Source organism: Panulirus ornatus, chromosome 63 (genome assembly GCF_036320965.1).
Source record: "Panulirus ornatus isolate Po-2019 chromosome 63, ASM3632096v1, whole genome shotgun sequence".
NCBI lineage: Eukaryota > Metazoa > Arthropoda > Malacostraca > Decapoda > Palinuridae > Panulirus > Panulirus ornatus.
Window position 1 is genome coordinate 4,792,337 of NC_092286.1, and position 24,764 is coordinate 4,817,100.

The 24,764-nt window shown below is 38.2% G+C and overlaps 1 protein-coding gene across 14 annotated transcripts in view; it reads left to right on the forward strand.

Moving 5' to 3' along the window:
• The window catches only part of LOC139745942 (protein lap4-like), a 556,451-nt gene that overhangs the window by 339,671 nt on the left and 192,016 nt on the right, over positions 1 to 24,764 (forward strand). For all 14 annotated transcript variants that reach the window (XM_071656641.1, XM_071656649.1, XM_071656646.1 and 11 more), the window contains 3 exons: positions 8,273 to 8,431; positions 11,208 to 11,339; positions 21,962 to 22,066. In XM_071656641.1, coding sequence (XP_071512742.1) covers positions 8,273 to 8,431; positions 11,208 to 11,339; positions 21,962 to 22,066 — 396 coding nt within the window. The remainder of the gene's footprint in view (positions 1 to 8,272; positions 8,432 to 11,207; positions 11,340 to 21,961; positions 22,067 to 24,764) is intronic.

The window sequence follows — 24,764 nt, forward strand, 5'->3', positions numbered from 1 at the left end:
AACTCCTCCACACTAAAGAAGTGATGCATGCACAGAAATGGCATATATGTTGAAATCTCTTAAAGCAATCATTTTAACATTGTACAAGGAAAACTATGTTCCAGACCCTTTCCAAGTCCCAACATCATACACATTTTCCTTTATCTGACATAGTAAACACAAGTAATACACCAATATTCAAAGCCTCTTAGCTTTTCTTGTAACTTATTCTACAAAGTACCCTTCTTCCTCTCATTCATAGACTTTTTCGTTCTTTTCTTCATTTTTTCATTAATATTTCTAGTTCTGTTTTGTCTGCAGCAGAAAGTAAACACTTGTAATACTACTGCATGGTCAGATGAACCTGTTACTGTATCATCCCTCTTCTAGACTGCACATCACATACAATTCTGTAAATATCATAAGTTTTCTTACTAAAACAAATTAATCATGCTTATGTCAGGCTTGTGTTTTTTAATCTATATCATGTATATTAACCCTCAAATTGTTCCCTCTGTCATCTGATGACACGTATAGGACTGATTCCAGTGTCACATGACAATTTAAAGCTTCCTACGTCTGTTTAAATTCCCAGCTGATGGTTGCTGTCACCAGTTACAGAGGTCCCTTGGCGGCCTTGAGAATTACATTCATGGAAGACCTCAAGGTTGGCAAAACTGCAGTCATAAGTTACTCCACTGATGGAGAAAGATTATGGAGAGTGACCCATGAGAGACGTACTTAAGCCCTATAATCACTCCATGGTTTAAAAGAAGCTTGTTATCCTAAAAAATAATCGCATGATTTACACTAGAGACCATATCTAAGAGCAAAAATCAGCAAAAAGTTAGTTCTGAAAATTTTGTGTAGTGTTAAGATTACTTATGGAATTTCTCTTGTGTAGAGTGGCACACTTAGAAAGAATGATGCAGGCAGAATGTAGGCAACAAGACTTGGGTGATGCTGTCATCTCACTCTTGCATCACTCTGGGCATATTCACGCCACCACCATGCTGGATCCAACCAAGCTGGCTAGAGGTATCCTCCAGCCGCAGTAACACTCTCTTAATCTGTGTAAAAAGTATCACAGACACCCAAACCTTTATGCCATGGTTTGTAAAATGGAATACATTTTTTCAGCATGATCATTTTACCCATAACTGCAGTTGGTAATACCATGGTAAGCAAGGGACCACTGTATCTATACAGTTAACTAGCTGCCTACTGCCACAGCTGGAAAAGTATCACATATCTCAATTATCCACAAAACTTCAAAGTACACATACATCACCTGAGCATGATGCCAGATGTATTTGCTCACAGTTATAGTTAGTTTTGGAATAAACAAAACAATTTGTGTGGTATTGGTGTTGAAATTTTTAATGTAAAGATTGTTATTTGTCTATTGATTTTGATTTATGTAAACTTTTCTTTGTGTATGTACTGTAATGTGTAAACACAAAAGGACATGAATGAGTATGTAATTGATACCTTTAGTATATGAGATACATAGATAAAACATATGTAGAGTGAAAACACACCTTTAGAAAAAATGCAAAATTTGAAATGTGATTAATTCTACAAAGTGAAATTTCCTTTGGTAAAAATCAATAATTGTTCTAGCATCACGATTTAACACCTTTTTTTTTTTTTTTTGTATAAATCATGGTTACTCAAATTACCCCTGTCATCTAAGAATTGCATGTGAATCCCTCAAATTTACATGGCTGGCCGGGCTGACACACTCAAATCTAGCACCTTCCATCAACAGCAGTTGTGAGCGTTCAAGAGCTAGGTAAAAATTCCTTCTTTTTCAGCTATTTTCTCCAATATTTTTGTGTATATGTAGATAGTTGTTAGTTCATACATATGGTAAGAACGCACTGAAGAGAACTGTGGTGGAAAATATATGAAAAATACAGTTTACAGTAACTGTCTATTTATCTGTTTATATCTCTGAAAACCATTCCCTCCAGGAATTTCCATCAGTGGATGGCTACAACAAATGAGTCTCCACTTAGCCCAGCCCTTACAAGCCTCCATCACATATACCATTCCACTCGTTCTTCTGCCAATTCTTCCACCATTTCTTTCCCTCCCCTACTCTTCTACTCTGTTGCTTTATATCACAGATGATCTTCCACTCACACCAACCCCTTTAATCATGCTATCATACACTCTCCTTGTAAACTTCTCATATTGTATTCTTTCCATATGCCCGAGGCCCCACAAAGTATTGCTATTCACCCACTCTACCATACCACCATACATTCCCTTTGCATTCTGTGCCATACCAAATCTGTTATGCAACCCTTCATTTCTTCCTTCATTTCATCTTGTCATGCCACATGTTCCTCTCAAATAGGGTATTTCTACAGCCTGGATTCTTGACCTCTATGTAACTCATTTCATGTCCATGTTTTGGCTGCATAAGTCAGGGCTGGGAGGACAATGCTGTCTCTTAATCCTTTCCTCAGTTCCATACTTATAACTCTACTCTTCATTATTTTGTTAAGGCTAGAGTATATGGAAATCTTAGGGAGCATTAAAGATGGTATTTGGTTCAAAATATTCAAATTGTAATCAATAGAATGATACAGTAATTAGTATTTTTCATTTATTTTCTCTACACAGTTCTGTTTAGTAGGTTCATATCTATGGCATGAATTAGTAACCTTTGCAAATGTAGGGATAGAGTAACCAGAGGACATTATATAGAATTAAGCGGGAGATTTTTTTAAAAAAGGTGTAAAGAAGTGCTTTTGTAGTTTCAGGGTAGTAGATGAGTGGAATAGAATGACTGAGAACTTCGGTAATGCCTACAGCATAGATATATAAGGAGTTGTATGAATGTTCAGTGGATGGGGCCCCAGAAGTGTGAAACCTTCTCTCCATACAATGCAAATAGTCAATTACACACACACACACACACAGACACAACACACACACACACACACACACACACACACACACACACACACACACACACACATATTAAAAAGAGCAGAGGTGGGATGAGTCATAAAGAGGAGATATGATCATGGAGGAACACACAAACCTCAACAATTTATGTGGTAATGTAGATAGGAAAAAGGGGTTCAATGGCTAGGAACCAGGGCTTTGTGTGGCAAGAGCTTTTATGATATATACTGTGAAGGATTAAAGACAAATATAGCCTCAAGCACCGAGGAAATGGTAAGAGGGAGGAAAGAAAGGTTGAATGAAGTATGTCTAAAAGCAAAGGAGCTTTCAGATGTGTGATGATAAAGATGTTTATAAACAGCACCCCAGCAAGCCAGAATTTGTAAATATAAGAGGGCATGGAATAAGCATAGCAGGGTAAGGAGGAGAAACAAAGAATCTTGTATAAAGAATATTGTTAACAAAGAAGAAAATCCAAAACTTCTCCTGAAATTCATTAGGAGTCAGTTGCCTGCTAAACAGCAGCTGCTTAGGCTGAGAGATTCAGTGGGAAGAATAATAGGGGATGCTGTAAGGATATAAGGATATGGTGTCTTCCACCACCACAAGCCTTCACCAGTGAAGTGGGATGGGGAGGAGGTTTTAGAATTAAGGTACTTGAGAAAAGATAGTAATAGAGCACTGAAAAGGTCCTGACCCATACAAGGCCCATTGCCCTTATGAAATGTCAAGAAATGTTCTGAAGGCGTGCAGATATGCTAGATATACCACTTGAAATATTGTTCAAGATGTCACTGGAGAGAGGCAAATGTAGTACCTATTTATAAGGAACAAGAAAGGGAACAGGTATTTAACTACAGATTGATCTCTTTAACAAAAGTATTCTTTAAGGTTCTGGAAAGAATTCTTAGAAAAGCAAGTAGATGGCTTTCTACAGAGAAGTTACCCAAGTGAGAGAGCTGGGTAATAAGGAAAGGAGGTTATGCATAACAAACCTCTTGTATTTTTTGGAGATAGTGAGTTAATTGTTTGACCAAAGGGAAGGCTGGATGGATTGTACATATCTGAATTGCCAGATGACATTTGACACTGCCATACATGAGACTGATAAAGAAGCTGGATCAGCATGCAGGACACTCCTTCAATGGGTTGAAGATTATCTCAGTAGGAGGGAGCAGAGGATGAATATTGGAGGAGCCTTCTCCAAATGGGTTGAGGTAAGCAGAAGAGTGCTGCAGGGTTCTGTTCTGGGACCATTACTCTTCTTGGTCTATGTAAATGACTTGCCTGAAGGGATGGACTCCAACTTGAGTTTGTTTGCAGATGATGCAAAGGCCATGATTAGATTGCACCTTCTTATAAAGAGACTTAAACAGTCTCCAAAGTTGTCCTGTTACTTTTTTGATGAAATTCAACTCAAGCAATTGGTAAAGTAATGAAGATGGGTCAAAATAAAAGTAGGTCTCAGTATGATTATTATGTTGCAGGAAATAAGCTTTTGGATTATGTTTGTGAGAAGGATTCTTGAGTTGACATTGTCCTTACCCTGTCACCAGTGTTCCACATTAGGAAAGTAGTTCAGTAGACAGACTGTGTGCTGGGTAATATCAATATAGCTTTCAATTACATGGAAAAGGAAATGTTTGATATATATGAGGCCAAAACTAGAATATGCTTCTCAGTTTTGGTCACTGCACCAAAAGAAGCACAAAGAACTAATAGAAAAGGTACAATGAAGTGCAATAAAGGTTGTATTAGACTGTGAGAGCTAAGTTGCAGGGAGAGGCTAGAAGCTTTAAATTTGCTCACCAGGAAGAGTGAGTTGTGATCTGATCACAACCTTTAAAGTTTTTAAAACAGACTGGTGATGTAGACTGTGAACATTTTTTTGAGAGATGTATTATAGAGCAACTAGATTACGTAACATGAAATTAAGCAAGAAACTTGTTGAAAACGTGTAAAAAAGCACTTTTTTAGTGTATGAGTGGTAGATGAATGGAATAAGATGACTGAGTACAAGGTGAATGCAATCTGCATTCAGAAATTTTATGATAGTAGAAAACATTTAAGAGATAGGGCCCCATGAGTGTAAAACTCCCTCACTATACAACACAAAGAGCTATTTACACAAACATGCTCACACTCACACAAAACACACATGCACTCGCACAAAACACACATGCACACACTCACACAAAACACACACACACACACACACACAAAACACTCGTGCACACACACACACACACACAAACACACACACACACACACACACACACAAAACACTCATGCACACACACATACACACACACAAAAAAAGGAAGAAAGTGAAAGAAGGCCTCAATATGATTATTGTCTTGCAGGAAAAAGCTTCAGGTTTCTGTTTGTGAGGACATAGGAGTCATTATCATCCTTAACCTTTCATCAGGGTCCCACATTAAAAGAATAGACGATCTGTCTGCTGGCAAATATTAGAATAGCTTTCAAGTAGGCATTAGGAAATATTTAGCAAGCTGTTCATATCCTACAGAATGCCAGAACTAGAATATTCCGATATTTCATCATTGAATGTAAAGAAGTTCAAAGAGCTAATAGAGAAAGTACAGAGGAGGGCAACAAAATTGATACCAAAATTAAGAGGGTTAAGTTACAGGGAAAGGATAGAAGCTTAAATTTGCTCCCTGTGGAAGAGAAGAGTGAGGGGTAACCTGATCACAACCTTTTAAGTTTTTAGAACAGATCAATGAAGTAGACAGTGAACAGTTCTTTGAAAGATGAAGGGATAGATTAACCAGAGGACACAATTCAAAATTAATCAAGGAACTTGTTAAAAAAGATGAAAATTAGAATTTTTGTAGTGGAAAAGTGAAAATGACTGAAGACCTAGTTGATACATACAGCTTACATAAATGTAAAAAGTTTTATGATAGTAGAGAATGTTCAAGAGTGCAAAACAGCCTCTCCATACAGTGCCTATGCATAATCACACATATTAAATCCTCAAGGAAGAGATGAGGGAGAAACGGAAGGGAAGCCACCAGAGGACAGTGTTTGGAGATGTTACGGGAAGGTGTCGCAAAGCAGGACCATAAGTAAACACAGCCTGAGGAGGAGTTAAAGAAACTGAAGAATCAATTCAAGGATCATGAAGGGTGTCTTGAAATAGGAGAGGAAGTTGGGGATCTGAAATATTTAGTAATTGAATATGAGTAAAAATTCAGGTTAATTGTGTGGATTTGGTAGGCTCATATTCAGAGGAATGAAGATGATTTCATGAAAAAGCAAATAAGGTCTGTTAGGTTTTTTCTTTGTAAACATCTTAGATTAGAAGATAGGACTAAAACACATACAGAATTTACTGACAATACTGGGAAGGAAGATGCAGGAATAGTTCTCGTGTGCAGATTGGATTCATGTCAATCCATGTTTAAGAGAGGGACAGTGGATTTCTCTGGGGATTTAGACATTATGTTTTCAGTGAGCCAGTTTTCTAATTGCATGTAATGTTTCATATTCTTTTGATTGGGTAATTTCAGGGTTTTATGATGAAACTAATGTAAACTAGGAAAATAAAAAGCAGAGGAAGGAGGAAGATTATTAGAAGCTGGATTTTTTCTTTTCATAATCAACTTAGCATAGGCAAAAACATGCCACTGCCACTGTAGATGAAAGGAAAATTGAGAGCTTGTGATAAAGGATATAGCACAAATTAAATTTGAGCCCAGGTTTGTGTGTATATATGGGCTGTTCTATCCAATTGTTCTAAATCTAGAATAGGCTAAGGCATTGCTCTAAGGCAGATGATGCCCCTCATATCTATGTGCTGTAGGCTTCAATCTACACACAATTTCCCAACTCATGTTTAATTGTGCATGTATTATAGACTGTTGCTTGACCATAGATGGCAACCCAAACAAAGGCTGAAGATTTGGAGCTGCTTTAAGGCAGATAGTTACACACCTTTTCGTGGGACATGCTGCTCATGAAACCCACTGCTTTACCCCCACCATCAATACCTAAGATTAATCTAATGAATATTGTGTTTTTCCTAAACTATTAATGTTTAACTCTTAATTCATATGAAAAAAATAATGGTTTGCTAGGTTTTTGTGTACTTAATCTTGTAGAGAAAAATGTTCTGAATCTTTCTGCTAACATAAGATTGACCAGTTTTGTAGATTATTTTTTTCCTTAGCTAGAAATGATTAAGTGTCAGTGCTCAAGAAAAAATCATTGATTTTGTATTTTTCAGTTGTATTTTAGATTCTGTTGTTAGGATATAGAAAGAGGGAAAAGGAAAGGAGGAGGAAAATCCAGAGCACCACTGTTTGAGGAAAGAAAGAGGTATCATAATGGTTAGACTTTTAGACTTTGTGTTGCTAGTCTTCATGTCAAAACTGTGGGAAGCAGCAGCAAGTCATGTGCTATGAGTCCAAGCCTTAGTGGCAGGGACATATACAGGCAGCTTTTGAGAGCAGTGGGCAAACTGATGCCGGTAGAACAGATAGACAGCAGTAACATCACAGTGTCGCAGAAAAGGATGGTTGAAGAGAGTTGATTGCAAAATTGTTTATTATGAGGAAGGCTTTTGATTTCACTCTGGCTAAGACTAGTGGAAGAACAGCCAAACATCCTGTGGCAAATGAGACCTCAATAGAAATGGAAGTTACTGCTAAGAAGAAAAATTACTTTGGCATCCATACAAAACTCCAGTTTTGGGGAAGCGCATTGTATAATATGCAGTGTGCGGGGTTCTAAGATAGAGTAGAGGATATTGTTATACCCAGTTTGTTTATGTTACTGTTAGTTGAATTGTAAATTTTTGAAAGGGTAGATAGTAATGTTTTCTTAACTGACTTTTAGCATGTCTGGATTTTACCTCTTAAGAGCTCTATATTTCTTGTGTAGGAGTTCTTTGGATAATCAGTGTTGTTTTGTTTATCATCACGAGAAAATTCTTTTTTTCATTTTGGTCCTCAGTGTAGTTTTCTTGTCTTGCTTGGTGCTCATAAAAAAAACATGCACACTGCAGATGCTGATCAAACCTCCACTTTTTATAGTAACATCATTGTTCTACTTGTTCAGAATTTTAAGGTTGTAATTGATGTGATTTGCAAGGGAAAAATATGATATTTTTAAAGAAGTACACACTAATAACATATTAATCAGAAAATTACTAATTCAAGATCTTCATGTGAGAATATGGTGACACAAGAATAGTCTTAGCTAATATGTATATATATTTGAGTGGAAAATCATTAAGAATAATTTTGAATATTTGTATGATTTTGAAGCAGTCAGACTGAATAGTCATGGTATTTCTTTAAGATTCATATGACTATATTCTCATGACAAATGCTATTACCAACAGGAGGTAATCATCAGGAAGCTAGTTGGTGAGAGGCTAGGAATGAACATCAAGGGAGGTGTGCAGGGCTCTCCAGGAAACCCTCTTGATAAGTCTGATGAGGGTGTATTCATATCTAAAATAAACTCAAATGGTGCAGTTCACAGGGATGGTCGACTGAGGGTAAGTAGATATATACTTTTTGCATGACTGGAGCCTTATACTTGAAAATAGTAAGTGAGGGAAAGAACACTGAAATACTTTTTACTGATGATGGTATAAGAAACATGATTATGGGTATGGTAGGGTAAGATTTCTGGGGAGTGCAAAGTAGGTATGGTGGAGAGAAGGACTTGGTAAAGTGGGAGGTGAAAAGAAAATTAGATGTGTCTAAAAGATGGAAAAACTGGGAATGTTGTAGGTAGGGGAGTGAGATGATGAGAGTGGAGATGGCATTGCAGTTGAGTGGATTTAGAAAATGTGTTTGTAATAGCAAGATGGAAAGGTGGTTCGGTGCTTTATGACTGGACAAAGGCATTTGGTTTTCAGTTGTGGAAAAGAAAAATAAGTTAAAGGGACTATGAAATTTAATGTGTAATGGATTTTCATGGTAGAGATGGTTAGGTGCACGGGTAGGATTTCCATGGCCACATTAAAAGTGTTGAACCTCTAGGCAAAGAATGAGGTAAATGTATGAAGGTAAGAGGCTGTGTAGACTAGACTTGCTGTTGGTAGATATTGGATGATAATGTATGTTGCAGTTCATGACTTAGATAACATTTTAAGGTTAACAGGAAAAGGATTTTAGGGATTTTTTTCTTTGTGATATGTATGGAAGACTTGTGAATTCAGTTCTGTCTATCTGTCTATTTATATATCTGATGCCTGTTTCCTCCTGGAACTTCCTGAATGGGGTAGCCATGGAGTAAAGTCTCCATAACTAATGAACTCTTGTGCTGCTCCTTAGCCTTTAATGCTCTACCCATAACAGACCACTGGCAGAGGGCAACACTTGTGCAGTGTTTGCATAGGCTTCAATTTAATGTTACTGACTACTTCTATCTAATATTCCAGCCTACTACTTCTACCTAATGCTCTAACGATCATGCCTAATGTTCCAACCTTCTCCTTCTACCTGATGCTCCTGCTTATGTGTTCCTACCTACTATCAATTGCTCCTACCATTTTGCCAAAAGGCAGGGCTAGCACATAGTACTCTCCACAGGAAAATATAGTTATGAAGTATGAGCTGTGTGAGTTAAGTGTTGTCAAGGAGAGATTGTAAGTTTGTGGATAGAATGTTAGTTGTCCATGTGTAGGTAAGGCAGAAAGAAAAGATAGCTACCTGGGATCAGAGGAGTACAGTGTGACAATCACTGAAGTCCTGGCTCAATATGCAGCCTTCGTTAACCCACCTGATACCTAAGTTGGTAGCACTGGTAATATATCTTCTTGTTTGCAGGCTGCCTACCAGTTACTACTACTGTTAAGAGGTCTTCTAACAAAAGTAGAGCTTGCATGAGAATTAATGGTAATATGAGTGAGGGGTGTGGAGTAAATGTGCAAGTGCATCAGGACTGCATAATGTCAAAATTGGCATTATTTGAATTTAGATTAAGGTGTGGATGATTATGGGTATGATATAATGGAACAAAATAGAAACTAGTCATTATCTAGATATGATGCTGTTTTGTTAGCAGAATCAGAGAAGGAAATTGGTAAAATGATAGGTTACTTTGATGATATGTGAATGAGATGTTAGAAATATATGTGAATAGGGGCAAGTCTATTTTTGAAGACAACCAGTTTCAGTGTAACAAGATGTTTGAATGGAGAAATTTAGAAGCTGTTAATCAGTTTATGTCCTTAAGAGTGGTGATCAGTAAGGATCATAGTGAGAAAGTTGAAGTTGAGAGTAGAATCCTGCAAGTGAGAAGAGATGGAGATGAACCTGTATCTCTAGTAAATGGGAAAAGTTTGTGTATACCTTTTGCAAAAAGCTGGTATGATTAAGTGCTTATGTTAACGCAGATAAATAGATAAAAAACTTTAATCTCAAGTTCTTATAGGAGAGAAATAAGATTAGTAAGATGGCCATCTTCATTGATGCTAAAATATGGGGAATTAGTAAAGATTGAAGATATGGGGAAATGATTAGAAATATACATTGACATAAACTTATTAAGATTATATGGCTATGTAGGATGTAGGACAAATGATGGATGTATGACAAAAACTTACGATAGTATGTAGATGTCTAAAGTTTCAAGGAAAGAAAGTAGACTACAAAACAAATAGACAGATGTAGGGAATAAAATGTTCAGGGCTAGAGTTATTTTAGATGAGGATGGTAGAAGAATTAATTTTTTTTTAGTGTGTATAATGGAGGCATTCTGATTATGAGGGTGGAGTTGTGCAATTGACACATTAACCATATTCATCAAATCAACCTTTTATGCAAGGTTGGAAATTAGGCTCTTCTATTGGTGTGAAAGCTGTTGTTTACTTTAGAACTTAACAATAAATAGAGGATATGTGTAAGTGAACTCACATGCCAGATGCACATAATCTATATCATAGAAATGGTAATGGCAGGGAAGGGATTTTAGAACAGAAAAGTTTGTGAAAAATTACCACATGTTATTCGTAGCCTCTAAGAGTTAGTTAAAACCAGAATAATAGAATCTATAAGGGGAGTTACACTCACATGACAGTGGTCTTGAATGCATAAGATATTGATACCTCATTTAAGTGTCTTCAGTATCTATACATAGATGTACTTTTAATGTTCATGATTTTTGATGAGTGTGAATGTATTTCATTGGCACTGAAGTTCTGAAATAACTGCTAAACACTATTGACTTTGATTTTTGGATAAATCATATATCATATATTTGTCATTAGCTGTATTGATGCTACACATATCTCAATAACCTAAAAACAATTATTTGAAAAACAGGTTGGACAGAGAGTGTTAGAAGTCAATGAAAACTCTTTGTTGGGGATCACTCACGAGGAAGCTGTAAATATTATGCGTTCTGCGGGTTCCACCATTAGACTTGTTGTTTGTGATGGATATGACTATCATATGGTAAGTGCTCGGGTAATGATATACATTTTATGTTACTCCTTATGCCTTTTTAGACTTAATGTTTTGTCATATATGTTTTGGTTGTCAGCTTTGTTTAAGTTCCACTTACCTTCTTTATGATAAAGCATGGCTTGTGAGATTCATGTCTAGTTTTGCACCTAGAAATATTTAAGTGTATTTTTGAAATTCCAGTGATCAGCCTTATATCCTCTTTGTGTGAATGAGAATGGGGGATGGCTAATGGAATCGATTTGGTTTTGAGTACATGCTGCTGCATCAACCATCATGTTTATATGTTTAGACTGAACTGTTAAATGGTGGGAGTCTTCATATGAAGACTTGCACTGTGGGTCATGATATGAGCACTGGTTTTACGGTATTATTTTGAATAGCCCATCAATATTTTGACATTTGTCTGGCTGCTGAATGTTGTTGGTCATTATAGATGATTATTACAGAGGGTGCCACTCTCTGGAAGTAATTTAGAAGGGTGAATATGTATGTAAATTGATGTACATATTATCCCTGGATAGAGGAGAGAGTACTACCCTCATATCCTCTTTTATATAATAGTTGACTAAAGGGGTTGAAGTGGGGGGTCAGAATTCTTCCTTCCTTGCAATCCAGTTTCTAAAAGTGGGAATAGAGGAAGGAAGCTTCTCATAGGTTTAGACTGGGGTGTGTGAACATATGTGGATCTAACCAGAATGAAAAGGAGAGAGATGGTCTGGCTTGGAATGAAATTAGTTCAGGGGGAAGGAATTGTTTGGGAATGTTCTGGGGTTAAAGCCTGATATTTAGTGTGAGGGCAAATGACTGTGGCACCTCTGCAGAAGGAGTTATGGAAATGTGTTAGAGTGTAAGGGAATTCCAGATTGATGCTAGTCAGAATGAAAGTGAATATAAGTTTACATGGGTGAGTAGGATTAATGGATAATGGGCATTATTGGATTATGTGGTAATTGAAAGGCATACAAAGAAGAGACAGTTGGATGTGAGGGTGCTGAGAGGGGTAGTTAGTAGGATGTCTGATCACTTCTAGGTGGAGGCACATGTAAAAGTTTGTTTTAGCTCTAGGAAAGGAGGAAATGACATGGTTGAGAAGAGGTGAGATAAGTCAGTTGCTGTTTGTGGTTGACAGCTCCAGTTGCATGGAAGTGAGAAACTGCAGTCTGAGTTTGGAAGACCATGTGAAAGGAGTATGTAGAGACTTCATATGTAAAAAAAAGTCAGGTAATGAGGTTTAGCAGAAGGTAGAAAGAGGATGGTTAAGTGTAACTTTGAATGAAGAGTGAACTAAAAGAAATGGTGTTTTAGAAACCTGAGGGTGGACTTAGTAGATGTAACTACGGGATCTATATTAAATAAAGAAGATGGGTAAGAGCAAAGGTTTGAGTGCACTCTTGAAGCAGTTGTGGAAATGCATGAAAAAGTGTAAGGAAGTAAGCTCCAGACTAATGTGGGTAGAATTTAGATTGGATTGCAAGAGATGTGTGATTATTAGCGCTTCTGCACCTGGCTACGAGAAGAACGATCATTAAAGGCAAGTGTTTTGGGAGCTGATGAGTGAGAGTGTTAGCTGTTTCGCTGCAAAAGACCAGGTATTTTTGATGTGTAATTTAAAAGCAAAAGTAAGTAATGTGGCAGTTGAGAGTATATTTTATTGGGGGCATGGAATTTTCAGTAATATGAACAGAAATGCTGAATAGCTTGTGGGTTTGTGTGCTGAAAAAGGGCTGATGATTGGGAATACCTGATTTAAAAAGAGGGACATGTACAAGTATAGATAACTAAATGATTAATAGATAAATGAATAATGGTTTATTAGATGTAGGCAGCCATTTGGCTAAAAATACATAGTTGAGGTAATACAGGTGTTACTGAACTAGAAGGCTAGGATAGTTACTTATTAACTAATCATACAAGAGCTTAAGATTAGGGTGAGCTAAATATTTCCACACTTTGGATACATTTACATAGCCAGGGTGGCAGATAAACAGGGATGTTTACAGAGTCAGTGTTATGTTTTATATGTTATGAGCATGATTGCACATTAAGTGATGAATAGTTACAGTAATACAGTAGCTAACATATCACATAGCTTAACTAAAAGAAAACTGAGCTGTTCAATGCATAGCTATGCACTTGTTCATGGATTGTTTATGAAGTTCACATTGGTAGGTATATGAGTGTTCTTATATCTGTCTGTATGAGCTCTGATTAGAACTAGTCAGTTGTGGTGTAGAACAGTGGTCCTTGGTGGGGGGAGGAGGTCTCTGACTGGGATGTATCAGCAGTTTATTGCCAAACTGCCATATGAGCTGCCTTTGTTGGTTGGAGATAGTGGACTGGTTTAGTGAGATGAGGGCCTCTAGGTAGTATGTGTAAGAAGGGCCCAGGATGATTCTGCATGCCCTTTTCTGCCCACTTTCTAATTGGTCTCTCTGCATGGCTATTAATGAGGAGGATCAAGTTGGGGAGGTGAAGGTGAGCTTAGGTAGAATGAAGATAGTATAGACCAAGGGTAGGCAATCTACAGTCCACAGGCCAAATCCAGCCTGCTTAGGGATTTTGACCAGCCTGGGAGCAAATATTGGGATACTATGCTTATCTGGCCCATGAGTGATTTTTCTGTATTTTGAGTGTTTCAGTCGACCGCACTGTGTATCATGCATGGCATCTTGTTACACTGGCCTTAGGTCTCTTTTGTTCCAAACCAAGCACCAAAAGTGACAGAAACACCGGTGTTTATACAAATGAAAGGAAGGTGGACTACCTTGTTAATATGTATTAGAAATTGGATACTCTCCATGTGTGCGCATGTTTCAGGTGGGATCATCTAAATTTGTAAACAAAAATGGCATTACTGTGTTTTAACAAGAGATCTATGCTTGAAGAGCAAAATATGATTCTTTCTAGTATGGTATGTAATCTGTCACCTCTTTTATGGTTTGATACAGTGGATAGGCAGGTGATTTGCAAGGAATATTTTGGACTAATCACCCCTTTTCTACATCTGCCATGGAGTGATGCTCCGTTAGATTTGGTGGTTAAAAGGCATGCTAGGGTGACAATTTACATGTCATGTAACTTCTCGACCTCTTGCAACAACACAATATGATGTGGACTAGATATTCGCATGTTGCAAATGTGACAAAAATAACATTTCTGATTTTATAAGGAGCATGAGTAAAAGAAATCAGACAAAAATACATGACCAGTACCAGTTTCATTTGTACAACAGTCATCTTCAGTATAATTCATATCTGAAGATATACTGAATTTAAAGCATCACATGGCAGTAAAAAAAAAGCATGTTTCCAAACAAAAGAAGTGTCAAAGTAAGAATGTTACAGTTGGTGAAAACAATGGCGGCAGATAAAAAGCATAGAAACAGCATTATGCATCAAAATGAAAGGGTTAGATTTACATGAGAAGGTTGTTTGTTAAGGGACGGTTTTTCTTTATCAATATGAATAGCTTCTTTATTGTTAAAAGTTGATACAAAGATGGGGTGAAGTCCAGAGTTGTGAGACAATCCTCCTAACAAGTGTTGTTACACAATTCTGAACTCTGAAGCTGTTTGAAAATGTGAGAGTTCCTATCTGTTGACAAATGCTCTCGAAGATGTGTTGCAATGTCGACAGGTTTCACTGTCATAACAGGCACTACAGCCTGTGCAGGAAAACTTGTAAACAACATGTGAATGGAGTTTTTTCGGGAAGGGATCCTTCGTGCTAAACATTCGGGATAGGATCCTTCATGCTAAACATATTACATGTGCTATAATGGTTGTTGAATAACTCGTGTTTCAAAATAAAATTGAAGAAAAAATTCCAATGGCAATGATTGTAATGATTGCAAAACACAGGAAGATAGACACTGAGTGCAGAAATTTCCAAGACACTTGGAAACTAAATTACTTCTTCATCAAGCATGTTGGGAAACCAGTTTGTCTTATTTGTCTCGAAAATTTTGCTATAAAGAAGTGGCAAATATCAGGCAACATTTTGAGACCAGCTATAGTGGAAATTTTAGCAAGCTTACTGGGCAAGCAAGGAAAGTTGAGCGACTGAAGGCTAGTTTTGAGAGAACAAATGTCATTTTTTGCCAAGAAAATCTATGAAAATGAAAGAAATACTCATACCAGCTATGAAGTTGTAGAATGTATTGCAGAAAAGATGAAGCTTTTTACTGATGGAGAGTTTGTCAAAGAATGTTTACCGGCAGTAGTGGATATTGTTTGTCCTGAAAAGAGATCTTTATTTGTATCTATCATTCTGTCTGGAAGAATGATCTCATGACAAGTTCAAGAAATGTCAGCAGATGTTAAAAGTTGCTTAAGGGATGTCTGTAATGAATTACAGTTATTTTTAGTTGTGCTTGATGAGAGCACAGACTTGAGAGACACTGCTCAACTTGCAGTGTTTGTGCGAGGAGTGACCCCAACTTTTCAAATTTTTGAAGAGTTTATTCAATTAATTCCTTTGAAGGACACAGTTACTGGAGCAGACATTTTTGAAGCTTTGTTGAAAATGATGTCAGACATGAAATGATGTGTCGAAGTTAATTTGCATCACGACCGATGGGGCTCCAGCAGTGGTGTGGAAAGAAAAAAGAATCATTGCATTGCTTCAAGGACAAATGGAAAAATTTGGAATTGCCCCAGAAACTGGTCAAAATTCATTGCATTATCCATCAAGAGGCATAATGTGCCAAGTCTTTGAAATTAAGGGATGTTATGGACATTGTTGTTTAGGCATTGAATCGTATCCTATCTGTGGATTGAATCTTTGCCAGTTTCAGCAATTTTTGTTGGATACAGGGGCAGAATATGGGGACCAGGCTTATTTCTCCAATGTACGCTGGCTTAGCTTCTTGTCATTGCTGGAAAGAGTACTTGCATTGCACGAGCAAAAATGAGGATGCTTCACATTTTCATAATTCTAACTGGCTTGCAACCTTGGCATTTCTTGTGGATATTACATCTCATTTAAAAAAAACTTGAATTTACAACTTCAAGGAGAGAGTCAGCAGATACGTGAGATGTATGGTCATATTTTGGCCTTTGAAAGAAAACTGCAATTGTGGGAATACCAGCCTCTAAAAGGAAATTGTGCACATTTTCCCACTTTTCAAAAAAGTAAAGCACAAGATCCAGGCATTTTTGTGAATATTGTCCAAGAATTGAGAAAAGAGTTTTCATCTCGTTTTGCTGATTTTCGCTTGCATACAAATGAGTTCAAGCTGTTTGCTACTTTATTAGGTGTGGAAGTGGACATAGCATCAGCAATTTTTCAAATAGCATTGATTGAGATGCAGTGTAACGACACATTGATATCAAAATTTCATTCTGAAGATGTGTCTTCTATAGAAATATATTCATCCACGTGGGAAGTATCCTAACTTAGTGGACCATACAAAAAAGATGGCTTCATTGTTTGGCAGCTCTTATCTGTGTGAACAATTATTTTAAAAAATGAAACACATCAAGAACCGTTTGAGAACAAGGTTGACTGATGCCCAGCTGGACAGTATCTTGATTTTGGCATCAAGTCTAACACTTAGAATTGAGAAGCTTTCAAGCAACAAACAACATCAAGTTTCACATTGATACATGGACTGTTTGCATTAAGATTAGTAGATTTTTTTATTACACTTAATTTACCACCATTCAATGCATAATTTCCATACTTTTTTATTTTGATTCTTTTTTTTTTTTTTTCTTCTTCTTCGCTGTCTCCCGCGTTTGCGAGGTAGCACAAGGAAACAGACGAAAGAAATGGCCCAACCCACCCCCAATACACATATATATACATACGTCCACACATGCAAATATACATACCTACACAGCTTTCCATGGTTTACCCCAGACGCTTCACATGCCCTGATTCAATCCACTGACAGCACGTCAACCCCGGTATACCACATCGATCCAATTCACTCTATTCCTTGCCCTCCTTTCACCCTCCTGCATGTTCAGGCCCCGATCACACAAAATCTTTTTCACTCCATCTTTCCACCTCCAATTTGGTCTCCCACTTCTCCTCGTTCCCTCCACCTCTGACACATATATCCTCTTGGTCAATCTTTCCTCACTCATTCTCTCCATGTGCCCAAACCATTTCAAAACACCCTCTTCTGCTCTCTCAACCACGCTCTTTTTATTTCCACACATCTCTCTTACCCTTACGTTACTTACTCGATCAAACTACCTCACACCACACATTGTCCTCAAACATCTCATTTCCAGCACATCCATCCTCCTGCGCACAACTCTATCCATAGCCCACGCCTCACAACCATACAACATTTTTGGAACCACTATTCCTTCAAACATACCCATTTTTGCTTTCCGAGATAATGTTCTCGACTTCCATACATTCTTCAAGGCTCCCAGAATTTTTGCCCCCTCCCCCACCCTATGATCCACTTCCGCTTCCATGGTTCCATCCGCTGCCAGATCCACTCCCAGATATCTAAAACACTTTACTTCCTCCAGTTTTTCTCCGTTCAAACTTACCTCCCAATTGACTTGACCCTCAACCCTACTGTACCTAATTACCTTGCTCTTATTCACATTTACTCTTAACTTTCTTCTTTCACACACTTTACCAAACTCAGTCACCAGCTTCTGCAGTTTCTTACATGAATCAGCCACTGTGTGTCTTTAATAGGTTCAGAAGATGCCTTGATTGAAATGAATAGCAACTAGATTGAGTTCTTTGATTACTAATTGGCAACCTTGATTAAGCACAAATGATTTTCTAGCATGCATTATTCATTGATGTGAGGCAAAATTTAATTATATGTATTTAATTGGATAATTCCCAGATTTCAAGCTTCTAAAAATAATATGGCAATTATCTGGCCCACTGTCCACCCATTAATACACAATCCGTCCTTCCTACAGGGGCAAAAAGGTTGCCAATCCCTGGTATAGACACTTGTGAGCTCTGTTGTTGGGATGCCTGTTGGTTTCATTTGCCGGAGAAGGTACAGGTCGTATGAAGAAGATTTGTTGTTGGTGGTGACTCTTCCAGCTTAAACTGTTGCCTTTTGTGACACTAAGAAGTTTGGAGTCTCTGACTACTAAGGGGGTGTTAGGGGCTTAGTGTGATATTAGGTGACAGGATGTTGTCAGTGTATACATATGTGAGTTGGAAAGATGGTAAATGGGCTTTATTGGATTACATACTAATTGACAGATGTTTAAAACAGATTTTTGGATGCAAATGTGCTGAGAAGAGCAGATAGTGGGATGTCTGATCATTACCGTGTGGAGCAAAGATGAAGATTTGCAGAGGTTTTCAAAAAAAGAGGAAATGTTAAGAGGTGAGAAGGGAGTGGTAAAAAATAAGTGATTTTGGAAAAGAGATGTGTGAAAAAATACCAGAAGAATTGATTGTAGAGTGGCAAAAGTTTAGAGTAAACAAAGCAAGTAGTGTGGGTATGGAATGGCAGGTAATTAGAGAGGCAGTGCCGGCATATGTGAGAAGTGTGTGTGGCATGTGTAAAATGGGAGATGGGCAGATTAGAAAGAGGGTAGTAAGTGATTGGATGATGAAGTAAAGTTGATATTGAAAGAGAAAAGAGAATTATATGCGTGGTACTGACAGAGAACGAGAGCAAATGATTGGGAGATGTATTAGAGAAAGCAGCAGGAAGTCTAAAGGAATGTGCTGGGGCAAAAGAGGACAAATGAGAATTAGGGTGAGCAAGTGTCAGTAAGCTTCAAGGAGAATAAGTTATTTTGGAAGGAGATTGATAGTGTGTGAGAAACCAGAGAACATATGGGAACATATTACACCTATACATTATTTTTGCCTCCTTAGTTACAATGACCAGTTGCAACTTGTTTCCTTTGAAGTATGCCTTCTAACTTTTACCACATAAGTCTTTGCATTTCTGATATCTTCCAGTATCACAAACAGCCTTGAAAGGACCCAGTGGTATGGTGCTTTTTGAATTCCTTTGTATCTGTGAAGGTGGCTAATAGGAAAGTGGGAAAAGGTAATGATGAAGTGAGGAGGAGATAGAGTGAGTATTTTAAAGGACTGTTGAGTGTGTTTCATGATAGAGTGACAGATTTAGGGTGTTTAGGTTAGGGTGCTTTGTGAAAGTGGTTTATGTGAAGGAGAAGAGGTGGTGAAAGCCTTGCATAAAATGAAATGTGACAAGGCAGCTGGAGTGGATGGCATTGCACTTCAGTTTCTTAAGAAAGGGGGTTGACTGTGTTTTTAACAGGTTAGGATTTTCATTGTATGTATGGATTATGATGAAGTGCCTTAGGATTAGCAGAATGCATTGGTGCCATTGCATAAAAGCAAGAGGGACCAAGGTGAGTGCTTAAGTTACAGAGGTGTAAGTTTACTGAGTGTACCTGATAAGTTGTATAGGATGGGATAGTAGTGATCAAGAGGATGAAGCATGTACAGAGAATCAGATCTGGGAGTAACTGCGGTTTCAGAACTGGGAATGGATGTATGATTCAAGTGTTTAAAGAATTTCTGTGAGAAATACTTAAAGAAACATGGATTTGTATATGACAATTATTGATCTAGAGAAAATTTATGATAGGGTTGAAAGAGATGCCTTCTGGGAGGTCCTGACAATATGTAGTGTAGGAGGGAAACTGTTGGAATCAGCGAGAAATTTTTATCAAGTGTGTAATGCTTGTGTGTGATTAAGAAGAGAGGAGAGTCAGTGGTTCCAAGTGAAGTTTTGTCTGCAGTAGGGGTGTAATGTCACCATGGTTCCAAGTGAAGTTTTGTCTGCTGTAGGGGTGTAATGTCACCATGGCTGTTGAATTTTTCTATGGCTGGGGTGGTGAGGGAAGTGAGTGTAAAAGTCTTAAGAGAGACAAGGAAGTATGCAGTGTATGGGGGATGAGGGGGCCTGGGAAGTGAGTCAGTTTTATGTTGCTGATGACACAGCATTGGTAGTAGATTTGAATGGGAAACTGCAGAAGGTGGTGACTGAGTTTGGAAGATTGTGTGAAGGGGGAAGTTGAGAGTAAGTGTGAATAAAATCAACGGTATTAGTTAAAAGGAGAGTAGGAGGACAGGTTAGTCGAGGTGTGAGTTTATATGGAGAAAATTTGGAGGAAGTGAAGTGTTTTTGATATGTGGAAGTGGACGTGGCATGAATTGCTACAATGGGAGCAGAAGTGAATCATAGAGTGGGTGAGGGGGTGAAAGTTATGGGATCAATGAAGAAAATATGGAAAGAAGGGTCAGTATCTGGAAGGGCAAAGATGGATATGTTTGAAGGAATATTTGTCCCAAGGATGTTGTATGGATGTGAGGCTTCGGCCGTAGACAAAGATGTGGAGAGGAGGTTGAATGTGTTGGAATTGAAATGTTTGAGGACAGTATGTGTTGGGAGGTGGTTTGGTTGAGTAAGTAATAAACAGGCAGGAGAGAAGTGTGGTGATAAAAGGAGTGTGGTTGAGAGATCTCAAGTCTCTGATGAAATGATTAGGATGTAGAGAATGAATGAGGAGAGGTCGACAAAGGGGAATTATGTGTCGTGTGGAGGGAACAAGAAGATGGAGACCATAGTGGAGATAGAAGAATGGAGTGTAAGATATTTTAAGTAATCAAGGAGGGTGAAAGGTGTGCATGGGATAGACTGAAGTGCAATATTTTGATATACAGGTTAACATGCTGTCAGCATACTGAACCAAGGCATTTGAAGCATCTGGGGGAATCCATGGAAAGGTCTTTGGGCCTGATTGTGGATTGTGGGCTGTGTGTTCAGTGCACTGCACATGATAGTTATAGAATAACTGTGAACGAATGCAGCCTTTCTTCGTTTGTTCCTTGTATTACCTCACTAATGTGGAAAACAGCAATCATACATGGAAAAAGTGTATAGAAATAAAAGGTTTATGTGTAAATAGTACCAATGAATCTTGATGTGTCATTTAGTGAATCTAGGTCAAAAGACTCATCCCTCCATCCCTTTCCACCAGTGCCTCTGTCTGGAAAATTATATCCTTTACATTTATCTGTACTTTTCATAAAAAGTAAGACATCATTACCGCATTTGCATTAGAGGGTACTCCTGCTCATCCTTCACCCCTCCTTTTCTCCCTTACTACCCCTTGCTGTAACCTGTATGTGTTACCTTGAACACTGTACCAAAGACAGTAATTTATGTTAGCTGACTTTTTTTTTTTTTTCGCACATTTCATTTTATTGTGATAAACAGAAATTACTATTTTTGTCCCTAAATCATGAGCAACTTTATGCAAGTTATCCAGAGTTTGAGGATTAGGTTGTTTCACCAAACATCTTTACGGAATTGACTTACTCTGCTGTATTGATCCTCTTTCTCATTAGGTTGCTGTCTGTAGTATTTTCTGATTTTCTCTATATTATTGATATCTTATTGGTCTGAGGCTAAAAGTGAACACAACCTAGTTAAGAAGTTTCATCCTGGTAGCAGTTTTTCTAAAAAATTCACATAAGAAACTATAGAAGCACAGGTCTTATTACGATTTGGTAGAAATGTTATATGCATTGGTAATTACATATCCATTGTTTGTAATTACAGAATTTTGTTTGTTCATTATCCTGTCATTTTTGAGCGAGGGTCTTCAAATGATTTATTTACAGGTGCAGCAGATGAAGAATGAGGGACGGCTAGGCCATGAGTCTCGTAGTACCAGTCAAAGTGTCACTTCCCTTGATAAAGAAGATCGTGACTACCACTCAGCACAAGTAATGAGATCAGTTTATTTCTTAGGGTATCATACATGTCTTTGTTTGGGTTATGTACAAATAAAAGCATGTTGTTACAGAAAAATACTTAGAAGAAATAAGGGTTTTGAAACAGTTGTTGCTGGACTTTCAAGTAAAAGCTCAGCAGTTTTGATTACTACTACAAACCTATTATTATTATTGTTATTATTATTATTATTATGGAAACCATGGAAAGCTGTGTAGGTATGTATATTTGCGTGTGTGGACGTATTTATATACATGTGTATGGGGGTGGGTTGGGCCATTTCTTTCATCTGTTTCCTTGCGCTACCTCGCAAACGCGGGAGACAGCGACAAAAAAAAAAGAAAAAAAAATTATTATTATTATTTATTTATTTATTTATTTATTATACTTTGTCGCTGTCTCCCGCATTTGTGAGTTAGCGCAAGGAAACAGACGAAAGAAATGGCCCAACCCCCCCCCATACACATGTATATACATACGTCCACACACGCAAATATACATACCTATACAGCTTTCCATGGTTTACCCTAGACACTTCACATGCCTTGATTCAATCCACTGACAGCACGTCAACCCCGGTATACCACATCGCTCCAATTCACTCTATTCCTTGCCCTCCTTTCACCCTCCTGCATGTTCAGGCCCCGATCACACAAAATCTTTTTCACTCCATCTTTCCACCTCCAATTTGGTCTCCCTCTTCTCCTCGTTCCCTCCATCTCCGACACATATATCCTCTTGGTCAATCTTTCCTCACTCATTCTCTCCATGTGCCCAAACCACTTCAAAACACCCTCTTCTGCTCTCTCAACCACGCTCTTTTTATTTCCACACATCTCTCTTACCCTTACGTTACTCACTTGATCAAACCACCTCACACCACACATTGTCCTCAAACATCTCATTTCCAGCACATACATCCTCCTGCGCACAACTCTATCCATAGCCCACGCCTCGCAACCATACAACATTGTTGGAACCACTATTCCTTCAAACATACCCATTTTTGCTTTCCGAGATAATGTTCTCGACTTCCACACATTCTTCAACGCTCCCAGAACTTTCACCCCCCTCCCCCACCCTGTGATTCACCTCCGCTTCCATGGTTCCATCCAATGCCAAATCCACTCCCGGATATCTAAAACTCTTCACTTCCTCCAGTTTTTCTCCATTCAAACTTACCTCCCAATTGACTTATCCCTCAACCCTACTGTACCTAATAACCTTGGTCTTATTCACATTTACTCTCAGCTTTCTTCTTTCACACACTTTACCAAACTCAGTCACCAGCACTGTATCATCAGTGAACAACAACTGACTCACTTCCCAAGTGCTCTCATCCACAACAGACTGCATACTTGCCCCTCTTTCTAAAACTTTTTCATTCACCTCCCAAACAACCCCATCCATAAGTAAATTAAACAACCATGGAGACATCACACACCCCTGCCGCAAACCAACATCCGCTTTCCTCTCTTCCTATACTTACACATGCCTTACATTCTTGATAAAAACTTTTCACTGCTTCTAACAACTTGCCTCCCTCACCATATATTCTTAATACCTTCCACAGAGCATCTCTATCAACTCTATGATAAGCCTTCTCCAGATCCATAAATGCTACATACAAATCCATTTGCTTTTCTAAGAATTTCTCACATACATTCTTCAGAGAAAACACCTGATCCACACATCCTCTACCACTTCTGAAACCACACTGCTCTTCCCCAATCTGATGCTCTGTACATGCCTTCACCCTCTCAATCATTACCCTCCCATATAATTTACCAGGAATGCTCAACAAACTTATACCTCTGTAATTTGAGCACTCACTCTTATCCCCTTTGCCTTTGTAGAATGGCACTATGCAAGCATCCCGCCAATCCTCAGGCACCTCACCATGCATCATATATACATTAAATAACCTTACCAACCAGTCAACAATACAGTCACCCCCTTTTTTAATAAATTCCACTGCAATACCATCCAAACCTGCTGCCTTGCCAGCTTTCATCTTCCACAAAGCTTTTACTACCTCTTCTCTGTTTACCAAATCATTTTCCCTAACCCTCTCACTTTGCACACCACCTCGACCAAAACACCCTATATCTGCCACTCTATCATCAAACACATTCAACAAACCTTCAAAATACTCACTCCATCTCCTCACATCACCACTACTTGTTATCACCTCCCCATTAACCCCTTCACTGAAGTTTCCATTTGCGCCCTAGTCTTACGCACTTTATTTACCTCCTTCCAAAACATCTTTTTATTCTCCCTAAAATTTAATGATACTCTCTCACCCCAACTCTCATTTGCCCCTCTTTTTCACCTCTTGCACCTTTCTCTTGACCTCCTGCCTCTTTCTTTTATACATCTCCCACTCATTTGCTTTTTTTCCCTATAAAAATCGTCCAAATGCCTCTCTCTTCTCTTTCACTAATAATCTTACTTCTTCATCCCACCACTCACTACCCTTTCTAATCAACCCACCTCCCACGCTTCTCATGCCACAAGCATCTTTTGCACAAGCCATCACTGTTTCCCTAAATACATCCCATTCCTCCCTCACTCCCCTTACCTCCTTTGTTTCACCTTTTTCCTTCTCATCTTTTTCCATTCTGTACTCAATCTCTCCTAGTACTTCCTCACACAAGTCTCCTTCCCAAGCTCACTTACTCTCACCAC